Below are 17,334 nucleotides of genomic sequence, written 5' to 3'. Positions count from 1 at the left end.
ACGTCGGACTGGTAGCAGCTTAGGAGAAAATAATATCTCTTGAAGCCAAGCTGAAAAATAAATCAGGCATTGGAAAATGATAGATCCTTTGTTTAATCAATCAAAAAGTGCCCTTACGGATAAAGGGGGAGACTGGGAACTCACTTATTGGACCCCTAATCTATCTAGTGGATACCGCCAGAAACCATTACTTGTCTACACTGTATCTGTGTGCTCATGGATCATGACCATGATGTCAATAAACATACTTTTTGACTACAAGTACACAATAGACCATTATATGGACTACAGTCAACTAGATAAATATCAGAGGTTGATCACTTACTCCTCCATGAAGCTCAAGGCTTGACTATTTATATTCACAAGCAACTCATCACCCACGGTGAGAATAAGTCCTTACCGAGGGAGATTGGGAACTGGGCAATTGATGTCTCAGTTACAATTACAGTTCAGAGCTCCTCGCAAGTCTTCGACAGCGCAATGAATTGTTCTATAACATGCCCATTTTAACAACCCATATCTTTACATCAACACGTAACTATTGTACAAGGGGTAATCCTAACACAAGATTAAATAGAGGAGGGGAGAGAACAAAGTTTACTTCCTGGCAGAATCCTCGATTCGTCTCCAGATTCCCACAAATCCACCACCTACGATCCTAGTTCCAACCTTGGGTCTGCAGACCAAGACGCTATCTTCCTCTTTTAGTGCTTCTTCCTCGACATTCGACGACGACGATGGCTCTTCCTGATCCTTTTGAACGGCTCCCTCATCCGACTCGGTGGATGATGAAGACTCTGTCCAAGAAGACGGATCGGCCCGCGACTTCTTCATAGCAAAGCGGACGTCCCACTGACGGCCGTTACTAATACCAGCACCGAGTTCGACGACCTTCTCCTGAACAAATGGGAGTTGCTGTCGACGGATGATGTCGATGCACTCGCCGATTTGTGTGATGCTGGGCATGAACACGGCAAGGAAACCGTCCCGTTTCAGGATCTGAGCGACATGTGGGATCCGCAAATTGGAGGAGGGCATGTCCAGGATTGCGTATGAGAGGAAGGGGTCGGGGGAGGTATTATCGCAGCTTGTGAGGGAGGACAGAGGGCCTGTTGATGCTAATGAAGCAGCTGTGCGTTGCTTGATCTGCTCTGTGACCCAGTCCTCCACGTGGCCTACGTAGAAGTCGACATTTCCTGCATAAATCCCCCGTCGAAAGCCGCGGACGGTTTTCTCAGCATGGACAGAGAATTTTGGGGATACGTCGACGGTGTGAACGACAGCGCCACGAGACGCTCGCCAGGTATCCCATTGCCTCTGTTTTGGATCCTCCGCGGCGTCAACGTCGGATCGTTGCTCTTTTCGAGGCGTTTTGGGTGCGTCCTCGTTTGGCCGGAGTGGCCGGTCCCGTGGGTATTGGATTTGGGATTTCTCCGGTAATGGTGGTGAGTTCGAATTGGCCGCTTGAATTGCGCGCGCAAGATGCAGAGTTAGCGAGCCATGTCCAGTTCCGGATTCGAGAATCTCCAATGGCGCTGACTGCTCGCCTTCTGCGTGAGGAGTGACGTGGATGTCAAGGAGGGAGACGATTAAATTGGCATCGGCCGCATAAATCTACTTAAGATATCGTTAGCCGTTTCATAGCCCAGCACCCAACATATGAATGATGCAAGAAATGCGAATGCATACCGGCGTTACCAGACGAGGTGTCATGGCGACATATTCATCGAGATTGGGGAGGGAAAGTCGGTACTCGGGGCCTAGTCATTTGAGAATCAATGATTAGCTCGCGCGCCTATTCTTTGTCGCTCAATTGTGCCAATTAACCCTTATGTGCAGGATACAGATCGCGCACTCTCCGGCCGATAATAGTGTCATGGTACAAAGTTCCCCGACGAGTATCGGTCTTATGACCTTGTCGCAATGGTTTGCTCAGAATTGGATTCTTGCCATGAACGATGACGCGATCACCCTCTATAAGAAACCGGTTGAATCAGCATTTGCTTTCTAGCCAAAATCGCAATAAGAATCCATACCGCGAAAGATTGAAAAGTCCGTGTCGAGAGACCGTGAAAATTTGGGAAGCGCTGGCTTGGACGTATTCAGGCCCAGGACTCGACGGAGGGATTGCAGCAAACGAGCCATCCGAGCGAACTGGGTTGAAGTTGTTCAGAAATATGTTTGCGATTGAAGATGTGGCTCAAGAAAATGCTGTTATCGGAGATCAAGATTATTCTTTCAAGCGGTGGTCAATGCCGGCCGATCCATTTTGGGTATTGTTATTAGTAGCGGGCCCCCCTCATTGCTTTGTTCCCCGCCAAGGGTCTCGCTCTCTGCCATCTTCTCCCTCGTTTCTGAATCTCTTTTTCTCATCTCCCAACTTCTCCTAGCAATCCCCCTCTTTCCAGAACATCAAAAGAAACATTCTGGATTATCTAAGTGGTTCTACTATCTTCTGCTTAATCTCGGTGGGTCACATCACTTACATCATTCTCCCGGTTTGCTCTTTCCAACTATGACGCTCGCCGTGTCTGAAATTCTTGGGTATCCTTGGTTAGGGGACTGGAGGGGCTTTTATAAATATGGCATTGTCGCAAATGGCTAACCCCTTCCGCCACAGCAAATAACCCTTCGATAATCTACGAATCGCCATATCTAGACCACAATGGCACCCGCCGACCTTCCTTACTTGAAGACCAACCCGTCCGTGATCTTCTTCACGGACTTCGATGGCACAATTACACTTGAAGACAGTGAGTGACTCAGATCGTGCTCTCACAGCAGGCGCTGACGGCAGTCTAAAGGCAATGACTACTTGGTACGATATATAATCTCCGAATGAACCTTCGCATATGCTGACAAAAATATAAAAGACGGACAATCTCGGCTTTGGACAGACGAAGCGTCGCAAATTGAACATCGATGTTCTCGAGAAGAAAACCAGTTTCCGGTATGATGCAACAGCGTGGGCAGTTTCGCTCCGTTTCATGAGAGAGGCTAACTGTTCTCGCTCCTGTGTTGTTAAGAGACGCTTTCTGGCAGATGTTGGGCAGTGTTAAGACCCCCTTCAATGAATGCGTCGAGACACTTTGCAAGGTAATGAAGCTGGACCCTCACTTCGTCGAATTCTATGAGTGGGCCAAGGCAAACAACGTGCCGATTGTTGTTTTGTCATCCGGAATGATCCCTATCATCAGGGCTTTGCTTGAGAAATTGCTGGGTCACAAACCTGACCACATTGTTATCATCGCCAATGACGTGGAAAGCCGCGATGGCAAGCATATCAACACCCCAGGTGGTTGGCAGATCAAGTACCACGACGACAGGTAAGTCGCAAAATTTTCTGGCTCTGAAGAGGGTATCAAGATATTGATCAGTACTATTGCAGCCACTTCGGCCATGACAAGTCGTTGGAAATCAAGCCATACGCCCAGTTGCCACATGATGAACGCCCTACATTGCTGTACGCTGGAGACGGTGTCTCTGATCTTTCTGCTGCAGCCGAGACTGATCTTCTTTTCGCAAAGAAGGGGAATGGTACGCTCAATACAGTTACCTGCAACTTGGTTGAAACGCAAGCTAACCGAGACTAGATTTGGTGACCTTTTGCGAACGCGAAGGAATGCCATTCACCACCTTTGAAGATTGGAGTTCGATTCTGGCCACCTCTAAGGATATCCTAAGCGGCAAGGTCAGCGTCAAGAAAGTAGCCCAAGAAGGCCTGGAAAAGGAGCAAAAGGATGAGGCCTGAGCAGATGCCTATGACAAATAGACCGGATAGATGATAGAAAGACTCGGGATACCTTGCCGACACGGTGTAGATAATTTAGTACTCTGTACAAGCGATCATTAATCCACGAACATGATAACTGTGTACTCCGTAGTCTTGGGTGACAGCGAATTACTGGAAGCAGTATAGCGTGCCTGTTTAGGTTTAGTGTCTTATTGCCGCTTGGCATTGCTATGCATGCTCTATAAAGTCGCCCTCCATCGCTGTTTCAACTTCAACCAAGTTTTTGTTGTTCTTCCTTTCACCTTTTGCCCCTGCTGCCTATGATTCTGGTGAGGCATTTTTGCTATTGATCCTCTGTGTATATGATGAGCGCGCAGGAATTACTGGCGGCCAATGTCTGTGCCACCGCGCAGTGGGTGATCCATGCCCGGGGACTGATGTGGGATGATGCTCGGATTGATGATACTCGGAAGCACTCTAGTTGAAAATGCAATTATCCCCCCTGGAGACAATACAAGTTACTCTACATGTAAGCCAAGTGAATAACTTCTGTAGGCTCGTTACTACTTTCCAGTAACAATGGACCTGATCCATTCCATCCATCCCACTTCTTGGATCTGAGACTGAAGCCGGGCCTGCTTCATTTTACTGTCCAGGATCATCATCTGATCTGGAGTAAATATTTTCGCGAGAAGCTGCCTCGCTGGCGCTTGATGCTTTTCAACAACGACCTGTGTTTTATACCGCGCGGTTGTCCCTAGGTGGGCTTGCATTGAAGGGAAACGTACAGTCTGATCTAAATCAGCGCCACGTTCGACCAGCAGGCAAGCGACCTCGAAATACGGGTTGTCTTCGTGGCTTAAATGCCCATATCGCTCATGAGCAAACAGTACAAATAACTCCCATGTGGTTTGGCCACCGTATATGTAGATGCGCTCGTTGGGATCAGCGCCTCGAGAGAGTAGTGTTGTTACAATATCGGCTTCGATCCCTGCAACGTCTCGCTCCCGGTAATATGGAAGGTCACTGGGCGTGACGCGGGTCGGCCGAAGGGCATAGTCTAATAAGGGCCGGCCTTTTTTCTTTATCCTGGATGGGTCGCGGTCCAGGGCATGCTCAACGTAGAGTCGCAATCGGACCTGCGCCGCCAGCCCCAGGTAGGAACACTGGCCTCGTTCGATCCATTGGACATATTTGGTGTTTGTGGGTGAATCTCTCCCATTGGTCCAGTGGGCGCGCTCCTCTTTGGCGTAGATAGACATAACTCTGTCGATTTCGTCCAACAAGGGGAATTGGGAGATCGCTTGACCAAACTGCTCCAGCTCATAGGCATAGTAGAGAAATTCATCTACCAAGGTAAAGAGTCCGTTTGAAGCCTGACGAAAATTTTCGATGGGGTAACTCTTTATCAAAGCCAAGAGCATTCTGCATAACGTTTTCTTGCTGTTGAAGTTCTCGGGGGTTCGATTGTGTAGTGCAGTATGGTGATTGTCCCGGAGAAAATCTCGCACAGTCCGGTGGAGAAAGTCCACGGAATGTTTGAAAAATGCATCTTCAGAGTCATCTGTACGAACGAGGAGCAGGTCCCCGCATCGGGCTTGTAGCTGCAGTCTCCAGTCGGTACATGTTTTTGATATCTCGTCCATGGCCAACGCTTTCACGTTTGCGTTAAGAGCGTACTGTTGGTCTTTTGATTCACTTTCCAGAAAGGTGAGTGCAAATAGTGGGAAAGGTCTAGCTGACTCGACGGCGATGAGGAAGATGCGTGCTGTATCTTTTTGGAAGAAGGGATCGATTCGATCCAAAATCCGGGTAAAATACTGGCTTAACTCTTGTGGCAAGCTTCTGAGGCGCGCCTCCAACGTACTGTACGTTTCTCTGGTGTTAATATCTCTCATGAGATCTCGCACAACGAGAAATACCCAAAGCCACACACCATTTGCCCGCTCTGCAATTGCCGTGACAAGATGGTAGCATCGCGGATCTTTTGTCGCTAGGTTCCGGAACATGTCATTATCAACAAGCATGCTTTTGACATAATTCTCCATATCCTTCCTGGTGAACTCTTGCAATACGAACATGCGGCCTGGGTTGCTAAGCTCTTTTTCGAAGGCTACCCAGGGCCGACTGGATGCGCATATTTTAACCTTCTCGGATCGCACAAGGCTTTTCAAGACACCAATTATCTCCCATTCACAACCGTCGTACTCATCAAGGCCATCGATAAAGAAGCAAAAGTTTGCTAACGGCGTGGCGTAAACTACTAAGCGAACGAAGGCGTCCCTTAACTCTGCAATATCCCACGGTTCTGACCCCTGGTGGTCGGGACACACCTGGGAGACCAGAGACGGGTCAAATCGGAGAATCTGATACAGCATACTCTGTAAGAGGCCCAGCTGGGACTTTTGCATGTCCACTCCTGCATTCCAGAAATAAAAGCTGGCGACAAATAGCCTCCCGTCACCAGCCCAGCGCTTCAATGCATCCTTTGCTATTTCATTTTCGGATATATACTTCATGAGAGTGGACTTGCCGCTACCTGCCTGGATTGGATGTCAGCAATGGAATAATCTAAGGTCACAAGAGACACCTTCCCATACCTGACCGTTCACCCAGTATATTCCGCCCTGCTCTTCAAGCCATTGAAGTAGCGTTGTTGTTGATCGATCCAGGACCCAGCCCAATGTGTTGAAATGTGCAGCGTTGATTTGGCCGTGTCGTTTTGTCATAGTCTTGAACATCAGACTATGGATTACCTTCTGTCGGTGGTCAACGAGCCTGCCTTCATGTACCAGGTCGATGAGGATTGAGCGTAGGTCACCTAAGCCAACTCCATATCCTTTCCCACCATTTAATGCTGTCGATGCTGCTGCAAGCGCGATGGCGCTGCGGCGATCTGTGAGCTTGCTGGAAGTTTGATTATCTGCATGCTCGTTTTCGCGATGAAGACTATCTAAGAGCAACATGATGCTCGAGTACTGCTCTCTCTGAGCCGCTCGCGCGACTCTTTCACGCAGCTGCTTCTCTATCACACACAGTCTGTTCCAAAGTTTCAGAATATCTTTGTGCCGCATGAATGCTGAAATTGAAACTCGAACACTATCCAGCATGCGATGCTTTGCATCTTCGCGGACTTCTAGCGGTTTCAGCTCGCTTAATAAACTGTCTGCAAGCGCGTCGCATTGCTCAGCAAGGGCACGAATCGCAAGATCATCTTTTGATAATGGTGAAGGATGTGGGCTATAGGTAATCTCTTGGTTGAGGTTTTTGATGTCTTCCACAACCATTCGGAGCTCCGCCACATCTTGCTTTGTCCCACTGTTAGACTCGTAGATTCCTTTGGCTTCGTGAATCAGCCGGAATCCTATATCAACGAACTGAGCGATGGCCGCAGCCAAGCTCACGAGGGAAAATGGATCGGCCATGGGTGCACGCTGGTTACAACGCGATGAAAGGGGATGCAGTCTACATTATAATCAGTTGGGAACAATCCAAGGCTGCTTGACACGTACCCGATGATTCCTGTCGTGGCGGTGAGGCTGTGCAATCCTTCAGCCTTGTCTACTCCCTACCGCTCGGAGACCTTTTCTCGAGTGTTGTCCTCACCCCGACTATCTCAAAATGCACCCTGATATTAATTTCGAAGGGAATGAGCATCGAGAATTGCTGGGAAACAACCTCGACAGTTCCATTCCATGGTCAGAAGATGATCGCTGGTGGATTCACATGCCAGCACGGCAGTTGCTTTCGCTGAGAAGCATTGGCCAAAAGATAATCCAGGCCATACAAAAGGATTATACTCGAATACTCCTCGTGTTTGTGCCACTTGGGCTCCTTGCAGATCAATTGTACTGGGGGGATACAATGAAATTTGGCTTTAATTGCCTTGCGTTGTTAGCTCTTGAGTCAATGTTCATTTCCACTGCAGAGTGGATCTGGCTGTTCGCGAGTCAGACAGTCGCGAATATTCTCACTGAGATGCTCCCTAATGTCTTCCCCTTATTGGTAGGAGGCTCCAAATGTGCCGAGAGGAAGTTGGCTGACTAGTAACTAGATTGGGATAGCTTCCATAATTCAATCTCAATTCATGCTTCTGCGATCTTTTATCATTGGAAGCGTGATAATCAACTTGCTCGCGGTGAGCACGTCATCCTTCCACCTTCTTGGGGTTATTCGTGATCTGACTGATCCAGGGCACAGGCTGTAGCTTTCTTATTGGGGGTATATACCGCTCTCAGCAAGGTGTCAACCTAAACACCACAATCAGCGTGTCGAAGCTCACATTGGTGATTCTGTTCCCTTTCATTATACCAAACACACTATACTTCACGCTGCGTAACATTACAGGCTCGAAAGATCGTGTAGCGCTTATTTCCTTGCCCTGTGCGGGCGTCCTATTGAGCTTCCACGTAATGTGGCTTATTTTCAAGTACAAAAGCCACGCTCACCTCTTTCGAGAATTGAACGAAGCAGAAGAAAGTGACGAAAACGAGAACGGCCTAACAGCCTCGGAGCATGTGGAAATTCCTCTTCGATCTCGTGCAGCATATCTCCTCTGGCTCACAGTAGTCTTCATTCTTGCCATGCAGTGCTTAAACAACCTCATCAACGCCCCGGTCCCCTCCTCCACAACCCGCATTTTCGTTGGTGGTGTACTTCTTCCATTTGTCACCAACGTTTCGAACATTATCAAGACATGTCTTATCGCAAGATCAAGTCGGATGGAGCTGGTTCTCCACCTTACTGTTGAGACGGCAATCGGACTCACCTTCTTTACACTTCCCATTCTTATCATCGCCAGTGCCACTGTAGGCTATCCTCTTCTTATATCTGGAGTTCCTATGGTACTGAATGCGATTTTATTTATCAGCGTGCTCGCAGTCGCCTTCTTAATCAAAGATGGAACCCTGACTTATCTAAAGGGTTGCATGTGCTTGGCCCTGTATGATCTTACCCCATAATGAGCTGTGCTACCAGACCTAATACTCTTGCAGCTACTCTATTATTGTCCTGGGCTTATATGTAGTTCCAGATGAGATCAACTAAGATCTGTGACGGGCTTGACGACTTGATGGGTTTACACCGGAATGCCTTAGCGCGACATCAGTGAATGAGACGAGCAGGGTATCAGCCTTGCCACACAAACGCCTATAAAAACTGCCTGTTGCCTAGATAGATTTCCTCCTCTCCGTCTTTCCTCTCCAGATTCGATATTCTCGTCGTTAGGCTACCTAGTCTAGATATGAATATTATTCGCTTTATCTGCCAGTTTCCGAGCCCGTGACATAATTCGGCAATAACCCAGAGTGTGACGGCTCAGCGCCTCAACGCCGCTATGCAAGCAAACGAAGAAAGCACTTAGCGCGCTCACAGAACCCATATAGACCTCGTTAGTCGCGGATAATCGACTCCTCCGGACCTCCGGCCCCCGATCCCCATTTCAGCTTTGTTGATAAATTCGGCGTCACCTCCTTTCTTCCTTCCTCATGTTAATTATTCTCGTCGATAGCTACCTAGGTAGAACCCATGAGTTGGATGTTCCATTATCCTAGTAGAGCGCCGTGACATGAAGCAGTGAAACCTTAGAATTAAATTAGAAGCCAAAGAGCTATACACATGTCACAGGCTGCGCCTGTCGCATAAGCGATATGTTAGTCAGGCGGAGAGGGTATCAGAGGAACTGTTTACCCGCACTGCGCGCATGTATATAGAGCCGCCCGATTGGGCATTTTGTCCGTCTCTTCTCCAACGAAATCTTTTGTGCCAAAGCTAGTCATTAGCATCTCCGGGCCTAGCCCTTAAAAACACAGTAGCAAAGATGCACCTTTGACAATTGCATCACACAAGATGCATATTTCGTTTTGTTGATCCAGTGAAATTACTCTTGAAATGAACATCAGGCTGTTGGACAAAGCTGTTCCAGTCTACCTGGCCTGCTGTTTTTGTTTTGCTCTCCCGAGTCATTGGTCTGGCGGTATAATGAACTTCTTTCAGTGACAGCGATGCTTATGTATGATCTGGGAGTTGTAGAATTTGGCAGGGTTTCTTGGATGGAAGGAAAAAAGAGATTAAGAAAGGTCATGTACAGGCAGACAGTGGCCATTTTATCTTCTACACTCATGATGTACGCGCGAGGTATAGACCTAGATATAGAACTTGGATGAATTTAGTATAGTCAAGAGTCGCTGTTAAAGCGGCTACCCCAAGGTGAAAAGACCACGGTTTTTAATCCAAACACCACGCACAAGTGTGTCTTTTCCGCCGTCACCCAGAGCTACTCCGTAGTATATGTCCCAAAGAGGTTTAGTGAGCGGCATGTGACCGCCTTCCCCGGCAAAGCGAGAATCGGGGTAAGAAAGCATATTGACTTTCATTCTCGCAAAGGCCTCTTTGAATTGACCCGTTAATGGTCATCTTGGAGTGTCTTTACAGTGTTTCCTTATTACAATTTGAATTGCATCATGATCCAGCGCCCGGCGACTTATTATCTACCGAATAGTTGCCAGGTGTATCGGATGCCAACATGACACGCCGAATTGTACGAGCCCCTTTCCCTGTCTTCATGAGGCAATTCACAGGCAAAGAAGCTTGCTAATGCCGCTATTTCCATATAGGTGCGGGCAGGCGTACAGCTTGCACTATTTGCAGGTTTCATACTGCTCCTAGTCCTATTTCTCGATAGCCGGTATCGCGTCCTACCGGCCTCGATTCACGGCCACCTACCCACACATTACTCCGGCCTCGTCGTTACCGATGTAACTGTCAGTACCTGCTCGTCATTTAACGTGTTTTCCAACTGCAAAGTCAACAAGGACACGTGGACTCGGGTCGATAAGGATCTCTACCTGCGCACGGGATGGACATCAAGCGCATACATTCATTTTGAACGAAAGAGGGAGGAGGAATTGCTTCCGGCGGACAGAGTGGTCCTTGACATGAAGATTGGCCGACTTAATCCCCAGTTAATGGAGGGTGTTTCCAAAAGTGATGTGGAACTATGGGAGCAGAGACCGGGAGGTATATGGTTGAAGCGGACGGCCAAACGTCACGCGAGCGATTCACAGACCACTATAACCTCGGTCGATGTGCTCTTCGGTGCTGATGCGGTTGAACCGCGCCTTGGTTGGGAAGTCAGGGATACTCCGTTGCTGCTGAACAGCTGGACGGAGCAATTGGAGGCTCGCGTTACTGTTCGAAGAGGTGACCCACAAAAGACCAAGAGGGCCGTTCCGAGGATCAACGATGATGGACGATTTAAGATTATGCAGTTGGCAGATTTGCATATGAGTACTGGTCTGGGCGCTTGTCGAGAGCCAGTGCCGGTCGAACTTGTACCTGGTCAGTCGTGCGAGGCTGATCCTCGAACTCTAGATTTTGTGGAGAGGCTTTTGGATGAAGAGAAACCTGACCTGGTTATTCTCAGTGGAGACCAGGTGAACGGTGAAACCTCGAAAGACGCTCAGAGTGCGCTCTTTAAACCTGTCAAGCTGTTTGTGGATCGCAAGATCCCTTATGCGGCCATTTTCGGCAACCATGATGACGAGGGTGACCTTAACCGGTTGGAACTTATGGGAATTTACGAAGATCTTCCTTACTCCCTATCCTCTGCTGGCCCTAATGACATAGATGGCGTTGGGAACTACATCGTTGAGGTTCTTGGTAGCGGGAAATCGGCCCATTCTGCATTGACTCTCTATCTCCTTGACACACATTCTTATTCGCCCGACGAACGACAGTTCCGCGGATATGACTGGATCAAACCGAACCAGATTCGGTGGTTTCAGAACGAAGCCCAGGGTCTGAAAACGAAACACCAAGCTTATACGCACATGCATATGAACATGGCTTTCATTCACATCCCGCTTCCCGAATATCGTGATAATCACAATTACTTCCGAGGCGGTTGGCCAGAGGCGCCTACGGCGCCTGGGTTCAACACTGGCTTCAAAGATGCGATGGAGGAACAGGGTGTTCTTTTCGTTAGCTGTGGACAGTAAGCCAACTACCCATCATGTTGTTGTGATATACATGACTAATCCTTTCAATTAGCGATCATGCCAATGACTATTGCATGCTTAACAAGGATAAAAACGGCAAGCCTTCCTCATGGATGTGCTATGGTGGTGGCTCAGGCCTTGGTGGCTACGGAGGATACAATGACTATGTTCGACGAGTGCGATTCTTCGACTTTGACATGAACGCTGGACGGGTCGTGACATATAAGCGGCTGGAATGGGGCGAAATCGAGTCCCGGATCGACGAAATGATGATTATTGACGGCGGCACAGTGAAAGGGCCTGATGGGGCCAGTTAGGATATTCTCTTCAAGTCTAGTTGGCGTGAGGTTTCGGATTTATATCATGGCCATCATTTTACTTCTGCTGTGCAATATTTGGTTGATACATGGAAATCGGTCTCAATCCTGAAAAGTTATTCTTATTGAGTTATCATTATCATATCCGTTATAGTACTATATGATTATCACAACGGTTATCACCACCACTTCTCGAAGAAAATTCTCTCCTGCCCATCTCCAAGCAGCCCTCGAAGCATACCAATAAACTCATCCGTCATCCCCGGCGGTCCACACAAATAACACACTGTCTCTTCCGGCCTAACACTCCCATCCGCTCCCTTAACAACTACCCTAAGATCCTCACGACTGATCCTCCGTGGGTGAATAGAAATATCGACCGGCGGAGCAGTCCTTAGTGGCGAATCTTTTGGTAGATCCGTGATGAAGAGATCAAGCCCGATGCGCAGACGATGCGACTGGCATTGCGACTGGGTGATATGGCGGAGACGCGAGAGGAAGAGAATTTGGTCGAGTGTTGTTTCGGTCGAGGATGGGGTGGGGTTGGGGAGGCGAGTGGAATAGAGGACTTGGATGTTTGTTGGATTGGGGAGGATGGTGTTGGATTCGTTATTGTTTAGATGAGAGAGGATGGAGATAAGGGGGCTGGACATATTAGTTTCTCACCAAACATGTTAAGATATATCAATGCTCACTTGATGCCTACACCCCCGGCAATCAAAATCACATTTTGGATACCATTTAGATCAATCCCCGACGGCGGCCAGACGAAGCCACCGCCTACACGAATTCCCAGTTCCGTACCCAGTATCTCATCCTTGGGTTTCCAAAGCCATGCGCTGGCCGGATTCGACAGCGCCTTCTGCACAGCCAATTCGACGTAGGGCGGTCTGCCTGCAGAGTCGACAGGTGGGAGGCCAGGCTCCGCGATGGAATCAAAGTGCTCTTTTGGCGGATGCTCAGGAATTGGTAGGACGTTTGCATCTGCTGGTGTGGAGGTAATGCTAAAGCCGCCGGCACTGGGAATGGTTGGGATATGGACGTCTAACCATTGGCCAGGGAGGAAGGTTAGTGGTTGGGGGGTTTTGTCCTCCTATAACGGGTTAGTCCGGTTTATACAGTGAGTGGTCTGTCTTGTACGTACATCGCCACCTTGAATGTCGTTCTCTAGACTCTGTACATTAGGCGGGATTGTTAATTGGAGCAGGCGGACAGTCGGGTTGAGCTCGTCAATATGCGTTAATCGCACTGTATATAACCTATTCTGACGTGGCTCTGCTGCTGTGCGTACTTGGTGCGGTACGCCTGTCTTGGGTTTGAAGCTCATCTGGCGATACTTAGAAAGTGGGAAATGATGTCGTTGTACGAGGGTTCTGGTTAGTATAAACGGTGGTCGGAGCAGATGATTGAAATACAGCCACTGGAGGCTCTTTTTATGCATGAATGATCCTATTATGAATCTCAAGCTGAAGCTGTGTACAGTAGTATATAGTGATGGTAGTGGTGATTGTGATCTGGTGAGGTCAGGCTGACCGCGCAAAGGTGAATGACGTAGCTCTCTGTCTAGATGGATATATAACCGTCTTAACAGACGCCCGGTGCCTTTTCGCATTCGATCAACGAGACCACAGAGAAGATTAGCATGGCCCCTGCATAAGGATAACACGCTTCTAGAAGGAGCTACTGATTTTCTTTTTTATACTCTTTACAGGTCGAGTCTTTTTTGTGGAGCTCCGCGATAACCTCGGTGTCCTGAGTTCGAAACACTTTGTCTTTCTTTCTTTCCCCTCTGCCTTTCTTTACCCCGGCTTCGTGCTATCGAACACTGCATCATGGATGATATTCCCCCCAAAGATGGTATCTACAAACGTACAATATAATCATACTCAATATTCGTATTTTGTATTGGGTGACTATGGGGCGTTGGTGCAGATACTCCACCACGGCGCTTAAACCAACAAGACGCACTCTGATTGAACAGCAACAAGAACAGCTCTAAGCATGGTGATATCTTAACGGCCTCGTCTGATTGCTTTGACCTGTGCAGATCGAATCCGCATCACACCCTCTAGTGCGTGTGACGACCATCACACCAGCGCGTTCTCGTTCCCAGCCCGGCCAGTCCCATTGGCGATGGCTCTGGGCGCGAGCGCTTGATCGAGGCCCAGCATTGGCCAGACGCATCTTTGGCTTTTCTCTGTCACTCGTTGCTTGGTTCCGGGCATGGATGGGACATGGGTTTGCTAGGTGATGACCCCTCTTTTGGACATGGTGCGGCGGCGTCTGTGGAAGGTTTTACTGTGTCTTTTACATATCTAGCTGCTCGTCCCGGGGAATCAACGAGAAGAAAGGCTTTGCTTTCTTCATTTAGACAGTTTAATTTTTCGTGGTCGCTTTTCAATGCGTGTGTGAATGAATGTCCAGCCAGCCAGTCTGGCCTCAGCGAACAGAATAATTAATTAAATTATATTCCAAAACGGAACACGAAACTGCCGGGAAAAATGTCTTGGAAACCCAACTTATTATATTTCCCGCGAAACCACCGGTACCATAAAGTGCTTCTTTGGCTTATGGCTGTTGAGCTGCCGTTCACCATCGTGATCCTAACGTTTACCGGAATTGCATCGCATGATTTGTATCGAACTCGACTCTGGCAGGATGGCGCAGACAACGGCTTCAATAGTGCCCCGAATGAGATACTATATGCCATGGCCAACTACCGACCATACAAAGTGCCAAAAGTTTGGAGCTCATTGTGCGTGTTTTATGTTCTCCCTTCGTCAGATCTCATAGAGGCCGAGAGTCTCAGCTAACAAGAAGACAGTACGGACAACTATAACTTAGCCCTTGGTGTTCTGAGCACTTTCTTCTTGATCACCAAAGTGCCCTTGCATTTCCTCCGCCTCTTCTACCCTCCTGTCTCGGCCTTCGTCCATGCGGGTTTATTCGCTGTCTATATCGCCTCAGCTTCGTTCCAAGCAGGCAGTGACATGTCCGACCCGAGACACCCACAGAAAGGCGCACCATGGTATATCGCAAAGAACTGCGATGTCGCCGCGCACTCGAACAATATCGAATACTGCAAGCAGGCGAAGGCAATGTTTGCGATAACCATTATCGTCATGTAGGCGACTTTCTCATGCCCCCCCCCCATTACTTGATGCTAATCCATGACAGTATTCTCTACTTCGTCGAGCTCGTCCTAAGCCTCCATAGCTGTGTCCCCACGAAAGAAGAAATTAACAAGCGCCGCGAACGCCAAGAGGAAAAGAGAACCATGAAGGAATACGAGGAGGAGATCCTCAAATCTCCCATCATGATCCCTATGACACCAGGGCCCAACACCGGCGGGTTACCGCCCATGACACCGCACAGCTTTGTTTTCAACCCGATGAGCAACGGACCTTCTGATTTGCCATTCCGGAACGAGCCAGGTTCTCATGCTTCAACGCACCAGGAATCAGCGGAAACCCTAACATCAGGGCCACATTTCTTCCCACCTCCTTCTAAGGCGGTAACCAAATGAGAGGTCTTGGATTATTATAAGTATTGATGGTCAATGGGATGCCGTATCGCTAGTGACTCGATGCTCTGTTTTGTCGTTTCAGATTGCTGTTTGCATGTTTTACCAAATACCCGCTTTCATGTCGTGTTGCATTTTGTTGCGTTTTGTTTTCCCGCGTTATACCTCTGGAATTTTTGTACAATCGGTTTACGAGGCTCAATAGTAATCAACATCTCCTACTATCTTGCCCATTGTCCAGTAAGAAGATTGATCATAAGACGAATGCTAAATCTTATACAATCCAAGAAGTAGCAAAACACAGGGGTATCTTCGCTATACACAAACTGAAGTCAAGAAAGAGCGATGAGCAGTATATCGAAAACAGAAACCTAGGTTGGTGCCTGGCGCCTCTTTTTGGCCCATCGTACTGGAGAATGCGTTAGTATATAGACTAAAAATATCCATCGGGAGATGACCTACATCCACAAGCATTGCACAAAGTCTTAGGTCCCTTAGGGCCCTTCCGCCACTCAGGCGAATCCGAAGTCCCACAGTCGCTACATCGATATTCCCCTTTCAATCGTTTCCTCCTATCGCTCTCTTCCATACTGCGGACTTGATGGTCTATCGTAGCAAAATCGGTGTCGCATTGGATGAGACGACCACGGCGGATGCCGGTACTGATGCCCTGTGATCTCTCTCCTTCTCCGTAGTTCAAGCCAGTCAGGACTTCAATTCCTTCGATATAAGATAAATCTTCAGTAGAAAAAGGCTTGAATTCTGGCTCGTCGAGGTTGGTGAGGGTGTCTGATGATTCGTATTCCTCTGTCGATGTAGTAAAATCTGGGGCAATGGTAGCGGTGAAACCAGCCGGGTTTGATGAGATGAAACGTCGAGGTTGGTTGAAGAATGTTTTGTTGGTGCTGCTTGAATGGTCCAATTTTGCATATGGTGCTTTGACCACCTTTGATTCCTCCTCTTCCTCCTCCTTGAGCCGTACGACCTGCTGCATCAATCGGATATTCTCGATCTTGTGTTCGAGGAAGGAGTCGAGTAGCTGGGCGCTTTTTGTGAGATACGGCCGGCATATGAGGAAGACTCCGTCGTAGGGTTTCCCATTTCCATCCGCGTTGTTCCCGTCCTGGCTCGACATATGCGGATGCCCGGATGCTTCCAAAATGCAATACGAATCAACCACGCGGTTGAACCGAAAATGCAGACGTAGAGCACATCCCGTTGCAACACATTGGCTTAGTTCCTCGGAGAAAATCGCGCGATCGTCTTGATGTGTGAAGTGGGACAGCGACTTTCCCTCTAACTGCTGCATAGTGTATCCCGTAACTGACTGGCATGATGGCGAAGCGTATGCTATTTTGCCATCTGCGCTTAAGAGCAGAAACATGTCCTTCATCTCAGCTATTGCGCATTGTGGCCAGCTTCTGGCACCGGGGTGTTGCACGGTTTGCGCCCCAAAATTGCCGGGAAGGGACTGTGTTTGTCGCATGCTTTGAGCCTGCATTGTGTAGGGATTGACTCCATCGGTTTGCAAGCCGTATGTTTGGCCATGTCTTTTAGGAGCAGAATCCATGTTCTAGTAACTGTAAATTCTGGCCGTCACTCAGAACTCGACAGTCGCATTTCAAGACCACATATGCGACAGCCGATCGCGCGCAGCAAATAAAAGGAAAATAGCAGGAAATGATGTCGAAAATCGCGACTCGGAAGCCCACATTTGACGTAGTATGAGTGGTCTCACTCTGAAAATAAAAGCATCGGCGCTTC

The 17,334-nt window shown here is 48.4% G+C and overlaps 9 protein-coding genes across 9 annotated transcripts; 5 read left to right on the top strand and 4 right to left on the bottom strand.

The window, feature by feature from the left end:
* Positions 1–597: 597 nt before the first annotated feature.
* On the bottom strand, positions 598–1,713 carry EURHEDRAFT_404931 (tRNA (adenine-N(1)-)-methyltransferase; the record flags this gene model as incomplete). The annotated part of the gene is made up of 2 exons (XM_040780350.1): positions 598–1,614; positions 1,690–1,713. 2 exons carry the CDS (start codon positions 1,711–1,713, stop codon positions 598–600), a joined length of 1,041 nt encoding a protein of 346 aa, XP_040636457.1.
* Positions 1,714–2,333: 620 nt separating this feature from the next.
* On the top strand, positions 2,334–3,924 carry EURHEDRAFT_415133 (putative Phosphoserine phosphatase). The gene is made up of 7 exons (XM_040782607.1): positions 2,334–2,468; positions 2,621–2,753; positions 2,805–2,818; positions 2,874–2,950; positions 3,027–3,326; positions 3,389–3,537; positions 3,594–3,924. Exons 2-7 carry the CDS (start codon positions 2,666–2,668, stop codon positions 3,749–3,751), a joined length of 786 nt encoding a protein of 261 aa, XP_040636456.1. The 5' UTR covers positions 2,334–2,468; positions 2,621–2,665; the 3' UTR covers positions 3,752–3,924.
* A 372-nt stretch (positions 3,925–4,296) lies between these two features.
* Positions 4,297–7,158, bottom strand: EURHEDRAFT_404929 (uncharacterized protein; the record flags this gene model as incomplete). Its single annotated transcript, XM_040780349.1, has 2 exons — positions 4,297–6,276; positions 6,334–7,158. 2 exons carry the CDS (start codon positions 7,156–7,158, stop codon positions 4,297–4,299), a joined length of 2,805 nt encoding a protein of 934 aa, XP_040636455.1.
* Positions 7,159–7,963: 805 nt separating this feature from the next.
* EURHEDRAFT_179030 (uncharacterized protein) lies at positions 7,964–9,162 on the top strand. Its single transcript, XM_040777875.1, has one exon. It carries the CDS (start codon positions 8,146–8,148, stop codon positions 8,692–8,694), a length of 549 nt encoding a protein of 182 aa, XP_040636454.1. The 5' UTR covers positions 7,964–8,145; the 3' UTR covers positions 8,695–9,162.
* A 948-nt stretch (positions 9,163–10,110) lies between these two features.
* On the top strand, positions 10,111–12,047 carry EURHEDRAFT_525280 (metallophosphoesterase family protein; the record flags this gene model as incomplete). Its single annotated transcript, XM_040786946.1, has 3 exons — positions 10,111–10,271; positions 10,348–11,726; positions 11,783–12,047. Exons 1-3 carry the CDS (start codon positions 10,257–10,259, stop codon positions 12,045–12,047), a joined length of 1,659 nt encoding a protein of 552 aa, XP_040636453.1. The 5' UTR covers positions 10,111–10,256.
* EURHEDRAFT_415129 (FAD-dependent oxidoreductase) lies at positions 11,783–13,694 on the bottom strand. The gene is made up of 3 exons (XM_040782606.1): positions 13,192–13,694; positions 12,743–13,140; positions 11,783–12,692 (listed from the first exon to the last, which is right to left on the bottom strand). Exons 1-3 carry the CDS (start codon positions 13,372–13,374, stop codon positions 12,227–12,229), a joined length of 1,047 nt encoding a protein of 348 aa, XP_040636452.1. The 5' UTR covers positions 13,375–13,694; the 3' UTR covers positions 11,783–12,226.
* Positions 13,695–13,771: 77 nt separating this feature from the next.
* EURHEDRAFT_178717 (uncharacterized protein) lies at positions 13,772–14,379 on the top strand. The gene is made up of 2 exons (XM_040777874.1): positions 13,772–13,904; positions 14,095–14,379. Exons 1-2 carry the CDS (start codon positions 13,884–13,886, stop codon positions 14,296–14,298), a joined length of 225 nt encoding a protein of 74 aa, XP_040636451.1. The 5' UTR covers positions 13,772–13,883; the 3' UTR covers positions 14,299–14,379.
* A 169-nt stretch (positions 14,380–14,548) lies between these two features.
* On the top strand, positions 14,549–15,573 carry EURHEDRAFT_461926 (uncharacterized protein; the record flags this gene model as incomplete). Its single annotated transcript, XM_040784762.1, has 3 exons — positions 14,549–14,802; positions 14,872–15,171; positions 15,225–15,573. The coding sequence occupies 3 exons, from the start codon at positions 14,549–14,551 to the stop codon at positions 15,571–15,573; spliced, it is 903 nt and encodes a 300-aa protein (XP_040636450.1).
* Positions 15,574–15,941: 368 nt separating this feature from the next.
* On the bottom strand, positions 15,942–17,071 carry EURHEDRAFT_517387 (GATA transcription factor LreB; the record flags this gene model as incomplete). The annotated part of the gene is made up of 2 exons (XM_040786563.1): positions 15,942–15,979; positions 16,033–17,071. 2 exons carry the CDS (start codon positions 17,069–17,071, stop codon positions 15,942–15,944), a joined length of 1,077 nt encoding a protein of 358 aa, XP_040636449.1.
* Positions 17,072–17,334: the final 263 nt, after the last annotated feature.

This window comes from Aspergillus ruber (assembly GCF_000600275.1).
Source record: "Aspergillus ruber CBS 135680 unplaced genomic scaffold scaffold00025, whole genome shotgun sequence".
NCBI lineage: Eukaryota > Fungi > Ascomycota > Eurotiomycetes > Eurotiales > Aspergillaceae > Aspergillus > Aspergillus ruber.
Note: the sequence above shows the minus strand (reverse complement) of the source record. Positions and strands in the feature narration are given on the sequence as shown.